At 43.4% G+C, this 12,593-nt stretch overlaps 1 protein-coding gene across 1 annotated transcript in view; it reads left to right on the top strand.

The window, feature by feature from the left end:
- SSX2IP (synovial sarcoma, X breakpoint 2 interacting protein) overlaps positions 1-1,846 on the top strand; it is a 32,658-nt gene extending 30,812 nt beyond the window's left edge. Inside the window, exons 13-14 of the mRNA XM_015419390.1 lie at positions 174-294; positions 986-1,846. Of these exons, the coding sequence (XP_015274876.1) occupies positions 174-294; positions 986-1,163 (299 nt within the window). The 3' untranslated portion in view covers positions 1,164-1,846. The remainder of the gene's footprint in view (positions 1-173; positions 295-985) is intronic.
- Positions 1,847-12,593: the final 10,747 nt, after the last annotated feature.

The following is a 12,593-nucleotide window of genomic DNA, read 5'->3' as shown; positions in this document are numbered from 1 at the left end:
GCTCATTGTGCATGACCTTGCATTTATTTTCTTTATCCTAAATGTACTGCTTGCTTATGCTTCCGTGTTGCCATTTCTCTCCCCCCACCCCACACAGTGTTTCAATGTGTTGTCCCACATATCCTTCCTTAACAGATATTATTGTTACCTAATAAGCACCATTTGTCTTACAGGTTCTGACTCTGATAATCCATTGACAAACTTCAGGTCTCACCAGAAGAAATGTAGTGACTTGTCTAATGTATCCACATTCTCTGACATTTGTCAAACTACTCAGCATGACCTTGCAAACAGGTATCTGCGTTTCCCCATCACTCTTCCCTCTCCCTTCCCCCAAAATACTAAGCACTGAAGTATGAAATGCACCTGGTGTTTCTCTCAGACTCATGCTCCTGATGATACATCTGGGGCTGCAGAGCGATGCCACAAGGCAAGTCCTTCCCCACCCCAGTTGTTTCACTAGAAAACCTAGCATATTTACATACATCAAGGAGTTACTTAATGTATTAAAGAATCTTGTATGTAGCATTTAATGATAGTACATTCATTAAACCCATGTCCTGAAGACCAAAGTCTGGGGTGGCCCAAATGTGTTTGTCTGTTAACTGTGTGTCATATAAACCAATACGTTGGGGTCCTCAGCCTTGTAGGTCTCTGGGGCATCTTGTCACTTTGTCCCCCACACCCCATCCACAAACACTGTGTAAAACTACTGTGATCTGCCAGACCACACTCAGTTTCCAGGTATGTATGGCAGCCTGCTAGAGAGTCCCTTTATCCTGCAACAGAATCCATAATCTGCTTGGTACTACAGAAGCAAGGGGTTGTCATTAGCAGGTAACAATATATGGCTGGTGAGCAACATTTGGCTCGATGGGTCCCAAATTGGGCTAAGTTTAGGATACATATTGCATACTTGTGTTTGTTTATGTAAATATACATAAGCACAGGCACGCTCATTCTTTTCTGTTTGGTTTCCTCCCAGTTCAAGTACTCTTCTGGATAAAACTCCTGCAGTCAGAAAATCAAGCCAGGTTAAAAAGGAGCAGCTGCGAAAGATACACCATAGTGGCCCCGGCCCTGTTGCCCAGGACGACACTTACAGTTTACACATGTGGTTACCATCAAACTCATGCACAGAGCATCTTGATAACTTGCCTTAGATTTTTAGCCTACCTCTCTTTATTAAGCAAATGTGCCCATCAACTTTCTGACTTCATTTGGTGAGACAGGGTGTGACAAGTGAAATTGCTCGATATTCTCAGTTGTGCTGTATGTGTGGCTTTTTAAGGTCCCCCCCCCAAGTCTTTCAGGTCTGTACCGTTTTGAAAGGCTATTAAAATGTTTGCATATATATATAGTGTCTTGTGATGGAAGTCTTGGTTCTTTGATTTGGAAAGTATAGGGATCTTCTGGTAATGAAATACTGTAGCCTTTTGTATTTTTTACTTCAGGAAAAAGTAGCACTTTTAACACTAATTTATGGTAAATGGTTCACTTAAGTGAACATGGGCAATTGAAACTTTTTTCCTTCACTTGAATGTACAGTATATTGTAGAAGATTAATGTGGCAGGTACTGTATTTATTGTGCAATTTGTATGTGTGTGTACAGATTACCTCTTTCGTATCTGTTAAATAAAGGACAAATCTTAGGTTGTGTCTAGATGAAAGAGAAATGATTATGTGACAATGCCATGAAATGAAATGCACAGATCTCCACAAATCATAGTATTTTACATGCCAAATGTAACCTGATTTTTTAAATTGTGATGCTATGTTTACAGAGGAATTTTTGTTCCTTAAAAGGATTATTCTAGTCAAGAGTAAAATTCTCTTAAAAATGTACCTGCAAAATAAATGTAATAAGTATATTCTACAAAATGCAGAAGAAGGTTTGAGTTTTCTTGTACCAGGTGCAAATATTATATGCCTTGAATCCATGGTAAGTAGCACGTTGCCGGGGGGCTAACTCTGGCTTGCCAAAGTTTACTTGGATATTGGAATCCAGAGACCAAATGGAATAATTTGGAGTGAAAGAGACAGAAAGCATATGCTGCATGAATGTATATGGTGAAATCTCATGGTTCAGAGATTGATCACATGCTGATAGGCCTAGGTTCAATCCCTGACATCTACTGTTTAAAATATCTTAAAACAGAAAGTTTTGGGGACAACCTGACTGGCACAAGGCTTCGGGCAAAAAAATATTAGACTGTTCTAGACTGTTCTGTCTTGTTACACCTACGAGTGTAGATTTAAGAATCTGAATTGCTTCCTTCAGTTTCTGGGGGAATTTAGCTAAATGGCAGGCCTCAGCGAGAGGTGGGGTACTAGCGAGGATCTACTGCCTATGTCGCTGAGGATCTTTCCCTTTAAGAGAACTCTCAATAACCAGTCTGTAGCTTAACCAAAAGGGTTGTTTTTATTAAAAGAAGAAATCGTAATTAAATGCATACATACAGAAATAAAACATGCGTTAAAAACATAAAAGTAGTGGAAATACAGAGGTGAGCAGGAATAATAGACTTTTGGGAATTATAATTACCTATCCTGTAGAAGTCCACAGAAGAGAGGCTATGAAGATGGAAGGAACCCAAATGAATTTGGGTGTGTGCTGCCAGTGGGTGCCTGTGGCAGACACACAGAAACCGAGCTCTGTGTTCTATTTTTATAGGAAAAATGTGTCCTGAGGCAGTCTGACATTTGTGCCTCAAAATAATACCAAAAATGGCTTTCCAAGAATAAACAAAGACCTGGAAAAATTATGACAGTTTGCATGAGAGTTGAGGTGTGATGTAAACTAAGGTGTTAATGTGCTTCTGATAAGATTAGCTAGAGGCGTCTGTGAATGGCTGAATAGTGTTCCCAGGAATGGACAAAACATACCAGAGGTTTCTTCTAGATTCAAAATAAAATTTGGGTTGGGTTCCTGATTATTTCTTCAGTGGTTGAAGAACTAATGGATTGGTAATTTAAACTAATCAAAACAGAAACAATACTACTTGATGAGCCACTTGGGTTTGTGGTGTGCAAAAGGAGTAGAAGTTGGGATTTTTTATTATAAAGGAAATGTGGGGAGGAAGGCTGAGGTGAGATTGATAGGATTAGGGATTGAGTCTGAAAAGAAGTAGCTTTAGGGTGAGGCAAGTCCATTGTCCAGAGTATGCAGATGTTGACAGGGTAGAGCGGGTGTTGCAACTGTCAGAACAAGTTCATGTACTTCCCAGGGCCGCTGCCTAGACAGGAGTATAGAGCCTGCCAGTCCTGGCATCCATCTTTGTGTTCACTTATGTCAAGATCAGGGGTCTTTTGGGGTCGGAGCGCACTGGAGCGCTGTTCTGGCAGCCCAGGAGGTGGCACAAATGGCGGTGGCAGCAAGCCCTGCCCCCAGCTCCCCACGCTGCGGCCTGTTGCCAGTCTCCCGGGGCCCACACTGGAGCACTGCGGCCCCGGGGAGGCCCAAGGAGGCCTGTAGCCGGTCTCCTGGGGCCCGTGCTGGAGCGCTGCGGTAAGTGAGTGACCTGCGTGAGGGATCCGTGGGGGTGGCGGGGGCTTGATGGGGGGGTGGTAGGAGAGCCTCCCTTCCTCCATCTCTGCTATCTTTCCCTCCTTTCCTTTTCTTTCTCTTGGCCCAACGTTAGTGAGAAGGGGTTTAAACTTTAAACCCCTTCTCTCTTCACTCCCTGGCTGGGGAAGGGAAGGGGAGGCTTTTGAAGATGCCTCCCCTCCTTTTGCTTCCCCTTCTGACATCACTTCCAGTGATGTCACGGGGCGTAGCATATCCTAATGAGCTATTATGATAATAGCCTAGTAGCTCATTAGCATACCTTATGCTAATGAGCTCCTGCAGCTCTTTTTCTACCAAAAGACCCCTGGTCAAGATGCCTGGTATATAGACTCCTGGGGCACCCTGATGGGGTCCATTGTTCGTTGAAACGACCTCACCTGAGAGACAAGGGGGTCTGCATGCTTGCAGACTCCCTATAAGGCAATTTCATATGTAAAATGCATAAGGATATGAAACATTAAATGTATGCTTTTAGGTTTATTCTTTATATTTTGCTGCAAACATTTCCCAAGGTCTAGAAAACTAGCAAAGGGTTACCTATGCATTCCAGGAAAGTCAATGCCTGCACATAATGTGTTTCAATGTTTGCCTTACTGTTAATTGTTTGCACACAAGAATCGCACCAGAGTAAGTTGACATGATAACTTAAAAAAAATCAATAGGAGAGCTAATCTTATGTACGGGTATGTATGTGGGCTAGATAGGCAATTATCTTGTTGATATTTAAATGATAAATGTTTTGTTCACTGAAATAGTTGCTTTATTAAACAAAACTTACTTTCCTGAATGTGGGCAAACCAAATACTCAGCAACAGTGAGTAAGATACAGACATTCAAGAGCCAGCCTCCTTTTTAGGGCAAGCGTTTCTATTCTGTCTCTGCTGGGAGTGATCAGTATGGTCATGTCCTAGGGTTGCCAGCCCCCAGGTCCAGGTGGTGGTTCTGGGGGCTCAACTCCACCCCTAGCCAGCTGGCCGCTGGGGGAAGCCTTGCCTCCAAGACACAGCCACCCCTCTTCCTCCCTGCTAAAAGATTTAAAGGACTTTAGCTGATCAGTGGGCAGTATGTGGCCCGCCGACCAGCTGGAGGGTCCTTTAAATCTTTTAGCAGGAAGGGAGATGGACTGTCGCCACAGCTCTGCCAGCAAAAAGAGCAGGGCAGCAGTGCGGGCCTGAATCCCAAGCAGCAAATGAGCCCCATGTGTGCTCAATCCTATGGTTCTCGCAGAAGGGTCAACCCTACTGTTGTCTGAGGACTGAAGAAGAAGGCACAGGTCATAGCCGGAAACACAATTATTTAGCTGGTCCTGGAGTATGCAAACAGTGCTGGCAGGGGAATTTCGCATCTGAATTTAGTGAGAAAGTTTGAGGGGGGGCAAGAGAACCACACAGAACAAAGCTTGTCTGGAGCAAAACAAATGCAGAGCTTTCACACAAATTAAATAATGCACTTTCAATCCACTTTCACTTGCTTTTACTATGTGAAATGGCAAAATCCACTTGCAAACAGTTGCTGAAGTGGATTGAAACTGGATTATTTAGCGTGTGTGAAAGCCTCCTGAGTAACGCTCTGTAAATTTAGTTGTGGCTGAAGAAGTTAGCAAATTACAAGGATCTTTTGGGGTGTACAAATAGAGGGATTCCTCTTGAGGGTAGCCTTGTTCCCAGCATTTGGAGGTGGACATATAGTTAAGATACAGTGTTACGATAATTCCACAGGAAACTGGGAAGTGATTCATGCCTCTACCTGGAAAACGATGACTCTCCCCGTGTCCACACCCCCAGACTCCTGCTGGCTAGCAACCCTATATGAGACAGACCTAGAGAGAGGAGAAGATAAATGGAGTGACTAAAGTGGGAAATACAATACTGGGTAGCTTCAGTTACTCTCACACTCACATGGCAAATGCATGCTCAAGTCGTGGAATGTTTCTCATTGGAATAGTTGGTCGTGGAGGTAACGGGAGGGGTACTAGTGAGTGACCCTGGTCTTGGTTCTGAGTAGAACGAGACCTGGTGCAAGATGTAGATGATGTTGCATTGAATAAGAACAGTGACCACAATGCTTTAAGTGGGACATTCACGTCAATGTTACTCTAAAAGTCGGAAATAATTGGATTGGATTTCAAAAGCAGGAACTTTACAAATATAAGGGGACACCAGAACGAGGTTAAAAGGAAGAAGAAAGTTGAATACCTCCAGGATGCTTGGAAACCATTTTAAACAACCTAAACAAAACCACACTAAGGCCCAGCTAGAATGCACAGGCCAAATTAGGAAAGATGATCGTGGAAAGGGCTGTCAAGTCGCAGCCAACTTATGGTGACTGTGTAAGGTTTTCAAGGCAAGAGACCTTCAAAGGTGGTTTGCCAATGCCTGCCTCTCCATAGCAACCCTGGGATTCCCTGGTGGCCTCCCATCCAAATATAGTAGCCAGGGCTGACCCTGCTTAGCTTCCAAGATCTGACAAGTTCAGGTTAGCCTGGGGGCCATCCAGGTCAGGGCATGAAAGGTCCTGCCAAGTCTAAAAAGATGCCTGTGTGGTTAATGATTCAAGGAAGCCATAAAAAACAAGGTTTTTTTAAAAAAAACAAAAAGGGGAAAGGCTTTCCCAAGTGAAGTGTACAGACAGGAGCACAAGCAAATGTATTCTGACATTAGTGGGAGAAAAAAAAGAATTTGAGGAGTGGGTTGCTAAAAACAAAGCACATAGGGTTTTAAAGAAGATGAGGATATGACAGAGCAACTCAATTCTTTGCATTTGTTTTCACTGTGGAAAATGTGGGCCACATGTCCATGCCGAAGCTGTTGTTTTTGGGAAAGGGGGCCTGAAGAACTGAGTTAAATTGCATTGATAAGAGATGAAGCTCTAGGACTGCCATACAAATTTAAAGGGTATATGTCTTTGAGTCTAGATGGCATGCATCCAAAGATTCTTAAAGAAATCCAGTATGAAATCGTTGATCTATTAACCATCATATGTAATGTCACAAAAATCAACATTCTACCAGACCACTGGAAAGTAGCAAACGTCACACTGATTTTTAAAAAGGGGTAGAGAGGGTCTCCAGGAAATTACAAGCCAGTTAGCCTAACGTCTGTACCAAGTTAATTAGTAGAAACTGTTAGTAAATACAGAATGATTCAACATGTAGAGGCACAAAGCCTGCCGTGCTGAGGGGAAATCAGCAGGAGTTCTGATCAACGTCCTGCTTTACCAGGGCTCTAGGCCTTTGGTTCTTAGCCGGAGGGCTGCCGCCTCAAGCTGGCAGGATGATCAGAAGAGATAAAGATCTGGTCTATCCTCAGAAGCCTCCCCTCTCCTCTTTCTCTTGTTTGTTTCTGGTGCATTTTCTCTTTCGTACTGTAAACTGATTTGGGTCTCCATTGGGGAGAAAAGTAAGATACAAATAAACCTTGTGGAGTTCTTTGAGAAAGTTAACAAGCAGGTGGACAATAGTGATCCAGTAGACATTATAGACTTGGACTTCCAAAAGGGTTTTGACAACGTACCACACTGAAGACTCCTGAGTAAGCTCAGCAATCGGGATTAGAGAATAAGTCCTTTTATGGATTAATATTTGGTTAAACAATGAAGCAGAGAACAGTCATAGGTGAATCCTTCTCTCAGTGGAGGGCGGTGGGCCCCACAAGGATCGACATTGATACCAATACTATTTATCTGTTAGTAAATGATTGGGGATTGAATGTGAGTAGTGTAGTGACCATGTTTGTGGAAGTATCAAATTATTCAGGATGGTGAAAACCAAAGTAGATTGTGAAGAGCTACAGGAGTATTCCTTTAAAGTAGGCAAGTGAGCAACAGCATGGTAAATGAAGTTCAGTGTACGTAAGTGTTAGGAGATGCACATTGGCACAAAAAGTGGTCTTAACATATGGGCTGATAGGGTGTGAACTGGAAGAAGTGGAGGAAAAAAAAGATCTTGGCGATGTAGTGGACAGTTTGAGAAAAATGTATACTCAGTGTGTGATAGTAGTGAAAAAAAATGCAAACTCCATGCCAGGAATGGTTAGAAAAGGAACTGAAAATGAAACACCTAATATTGTAATTCCCCTGTATAGACCTATGGTGCAACCTCATTTGGAATACTGTGCACAGTTCTGGCTGCCATAGCTTGAAAAAGAATGTTGTAGAGCTGGAGAAAGTGCAGAAGAGTGCAAACAAGATGACTGAGGGGCCGGAACACCTTTCCTGTGTGGAAAGCCTACAGAGTCTGGGACTTTGCAGTTTAAATCACAGTTTAGGAAAAAAGCTGACTAAGGAGGAACATAATACAGGCATGTGAAATTATGCATGAGGGGGAGAAATTAGACAGAATGTGCTCTCCATATCTCATAGTACTGGAATTTGGGGGCTTCTAATACAGTTGACACACAGGTTGGACAAAAGGGAATACTTGGTTACTTATCAAGTAGTTAAATGGTGCATTTCACTGCCATTGTACATAGTGATGGCCACCAGTGATGGCCACAAGCATAGGTGGCTTTAACAGGAAATTAGATTCATGGAGGGTAAGCCCATCAATAGCCACTAGTCATGGTGACCAATGAGAACATCCACACACAGAGGCAGAAAACCCTCTGAACACCAGTGCTGGGAGGCAATATGTCAGCTGGTCGATGCTGGGGTCTGGATGGGCCGTGGGGCGCGGCCAGGGCGGCAGTCGGCACCGCTGAGCAGGGGTTGCCTCAGACACTGTCGGCAGAGTTTCCTCACTCCGTACCCAATGGTGAGTTTGGAGGATGAGTTCGAGTGGATAAGGGCGGCTGCCCCGCGACTCCCTCCGCTCCGTCACTTTCCAAGATTCCACGAAATCCAAGACTCCACCAAATCAGTTTTTTTAAAGAAGGTTTTAATGTTCATATTGTACCTGCTTTTAAATCTGAGCGATTTGGAAGATATCAGGCAGGGCTTGCGATGGCATGGTCAAGTAAAGCTAATATCGAGGTTTTTACCCTTCTGGATTGTAAACAGTTAGCCCAGGCATTTCTTGTTAAATGGGCTGGGAGAATAGTAGTTATAATTAATGTATATATGCCACCTTTCGCGGGAATTATTAGAAGTTCTGGAAAAGAAGGAACCATCCAGGGAAGTAGTCCTGGTTGGTGACTTTAATGCAAGAATAGGGCAGAATAGTCTGGTGTTAGCAGAAAAAATAGGCATTGATCCAGAGTTTCTATCGCCTAATTGTTTTTTTAATTCAAGACTCTCTAAAGATCCGCACATTAACGATGCTGGAATTCAGCTGGCCCATCTTACCCTGAGGTTTAATTTAGTCATTTTAAATGGTCTACCTCCTTTTGATTCACCTGGCGAGTATACTTATGCCTCTGCACGAGGTTGTAGTGTGATAGATTACATGTTGTTATCTTCGACACTCCAGGAGGAGATAAACACATTCTCAATTTTAGGACGCCCTGAGAGTGATCATTTTCCTTTGGCTTTGTTTCTCAATTTTATTTCCACATCTAGGGAACAGGACCTCCAGGGTTTGAGGGAAGGGGTAGGGTGCAAAGGTTTACCCAGGTGTAGATGGTCGGATAGAGTGGCACAAAAAGTTAGTGGTGTTTTGACCTTGCAGAGACTGAATGAGTTTATAGCTCAGTCTATGGCTATGAATGGGACTCCAGACTTGATTCAGGCTTATGAGGGAGTCATCAAACAGCTTGTAGATGTGATGATATTGGGACAGGATCAGGCTAGAAACGGAAAGAGGCAGCAGAAAGCCACTTGGTTTGATAGGGAGTGCCTTGAAGCGAAGGCCCATGTACAATCTATGTACCAGATATATAGGAGTTCTTGTTGTGAGTATTTCCCAGCAGTATATTTTGAAGCCAAAGCAGCCTTAAGTAAATTGTTCAGAGATAAAAAAAGAAAGTCGCCCTCCAGAAAAATTGGGAGCCTCTTCTGCAAGCCACAATTAGCAATGATGCAAGGAAATTTTGGTTGGTGATTTACGAGGCTCTAGGCAGGAATAGTATTATGAATCCCCCAATTACCACCAAGGCCTGGTACGAACATTTCCAGAAGATCTTTTCGGCAGATGGAAGGAGTGAAATTGAGTACCTGGAGATCAGTCTAGGGGATTGTCTGGAGTGGCCACCGGTGCAGGAGGCAGAGATTATCACGTTAATTACTAAAATTAAGGCCGGAAAGGGGCCGGGACCAGACACAATTCCCCCGGAGGCCATTAAAGCAACTCCGGAATGGTGGGCGTCCTTAGCAGCTTTATTTACTGCTATAGATAGGACAGGAATAATACCTGAAGCATGGACAAATGCTATTATAGTGCCAATCTTTAAAAAAGGTGACTGTAGATTGCCTAGTAATTATAGGCCCATTAGCCTGATTTCCATATTAGGGAAACTCTATGCAAGCCATCTGGCATCCAAACTTAAGATCTGGATGGCAGAACAAAAAATCTTAGGTATAGAACAAGCAGGATTTTGTCAGGGGAAGTCAACTCTGGATCACTGTATTGTGTTAAGTCACTTAGTGAACAAATACAAAAAAGGGAAAGGGTCCAAGTTGTACGCTGCCTTCCTAGATTTGAAGAGTGCTTTTGATACTCTCTCAAGGGAGCTTCTATGGAAGAAGTTAAGGCTGTTGGGAATTGACATGAAATTGCTCCTGTTGATTAGGAAATTATATACAGATACCACTTGCCAAGTAAGAGGCTCTAGAGAGGGTGATTTAACCCCCAAAATTTCCATCAATATAGGGGTTAAGCAGAGGTTTGTATTGGCTCCCCTCCTCTTTAATCTTTTTTTAAATGATTTGGCCACGGGGTTAGAGGGGATAGCTGGACACAGCCCAATTTTGAGCTCGCGCCCGGTGCCCCTGCTATCGTATGCAGATGATGCTGTAATTCTATCTAGGTCTGAAGTAGGGATAAAGAGGCTGATAGCACATTTTATAGAATATTGTGAGCTGAACGGGTTATCTGTGAATTTTGACAAAACTAAAATAATGGTGTTCGGAGATTCCTGGAAACCTATCAACTGGCGTGTTAAGGGTAAAACTATTGAACAGGTGAAGTGTTTTAAATATTTGGGAATTAACTTTCACCATAGTGCAAGGTGGGTAGCCCACAGATCAGAAGTAATTAAATCTGTGAATAGCTGTGTGCTAGCAATAGCCCGTTTCTTTTTTACCAAGGGTAACCAGTATGTTCCTGTGGCCCTAAAAGTGTTTGAGCATAAAATTGGAGCGAAGCTTCTTTATGGGGTACCCGTTTGGATCACTGCTTTTAACAAAATGGTAGAACAACTTCAATCCAATTTTGTGAGGAAAATACTAGGGTTACCTCTGTGTGTTCCCTATGCCGCCATTTGTTTGGAAGTTAATTTGATACGCTTGGAAACAAGGGCTTGGATAATTACTTTCAGATTTTGGTTACGTTTGCATTTTAGAAACTGTCCCAATAGCCTGATTACATATCTGCTGAAAGAGTCTCATTGTTTTGAATGGTTTGCTGCTATAGAAAGGAAAATCGTCTCAGTAGGCTTATGCTTGAATGATATGATGTCCTTATCTGAAACACACATCTTTGCTCTGCTCAAACAGAGATTAATTGATATTGAAATGCAAGAACTTAGAGCCCTGGCTTCTGGTAGATGCTCCCCTTTAAGGTGGGCTCGTTTTCCGATCAATGCCCCTGCACAATACTTATCGGATTTGACTTCCCCACAGTTGCGTAGAGCATTTATGCTGGCCCGCTTCAACGTGCTCTCTTCTGCGGTTTTAGCAGGAAGATTTAAGAAGGTTTTGTGATTGTGATTCAGAGGAGATTGAAACAATCGAACATGTGTTCCTCTATTGTAGTTTGCATGATGACATTCGGGCACTTTATTTAGAAGTTATTCTTAAGAAGGATGTCAAGCAATCTGATGACAGAATGTTGTACCGTTTACTGGCTTCACAAAATATAGAGGTTATTGAAGCGGTGGCTAAGTTCTGTAACTGCCTCATAATGAGGAAGCTGTGTGTTAAACCCATGAACTGAAGGGTGACTATTTATGATTCTGATCAATGCCAATAAAGGTTTTGAATTGGAATTGACTCCACCAAATCCTCGTCGGCTTCCACCTGTTTCTCTTTTATTCGTGCTGACTCCCCACCTGCACGCCCCACTGCCCATGCCTTAAAGGAATCTAACCAAGGGGTTGGGCTCCACCTGTTGGGACCTCGTTCCAGGTGCTCCCCATCCCTCCCTCCTGTGGTCGGGACCCTGGCGAGAAGCCCAGCCAGCGGGCCGCCCCTTTCCTCCTCCTTTCCCTGCTGGCCCGCCTTGGAAGGGCCAGTGGGAAAGGACTCCAGGGCCTTTGTGAAACACCCACACGGCTTTGCCCGCTCCCTGGCATTGGAACATAGGGGTTCCTCCGATGGAGTTGGGATAGGGCCCCCCCCCCGCCTTCTTGACACAATATCAAGAAGAGATCTTAGTTTCTATGCTGTTTCTTGGCCCTCCAGAGCTGCTTCCACACTGAGGATTTTTTCCAGTTTCAGCCAACGTGCTGGTTTCCCCCCCTGTTCCCACACAATATTCTCCTGTATTTGTGCACACATTGGTTCCATCCTTTTAAAAAAGCTTTATTCTAAACCTTTAAAAAGTGTTGTCATGGCAGGACACTATCAGCGTGAGCAGTTTGTTCTATCTGGAAGAGAAATTTGCCTTGTATTTGAATGAAAGGACATGACCACTTTGCTTCCTTCCTTCCTCTGCATTTTGTCAGTGAGCTGGGAAATCTCTCCCTCCACTACCTGGCATTGTTGATGCCAATAAAAAATTTAAATTGTGTGTGGGGGTCAGATCAGTGTAACATCATAGCTGTTTCAACAGTACAATGCCATTGATCTGACCCTCTGTAAAATCTATTGGAATGGCCTTTATCCTTTTTGTGTGTGTGTGTGTGGGGGGGATACTACAGAACAGTGCAATTACACAGTACGGTGACAAGTCATTAATATAGTCCATCACTGCTGGAGAGAGGATGGAAACCT

This window comes from Gekko japonicus, unplaced genomic scaffold (assembly GCF_001447785.1).
Source record: "Gekko japonicus isolate JY-2015 unplaced genomic scaffold, Gekko_japonicus_V1.1 scaffold494, whole genome shotgun sequence".
In the NCBI taxonomy this organism is placed as follows: domain Eukaryota; kingdom Metazoa; phylum Chordata; class Lepidosauria; order Squamata; family Gekkonidae; genus Gekko; species Gekko japonicus.
Note: the sequence above shows the minus strand (reverse complement) of the source record. Positions and strands in the feature narration are given on the sequence as shown.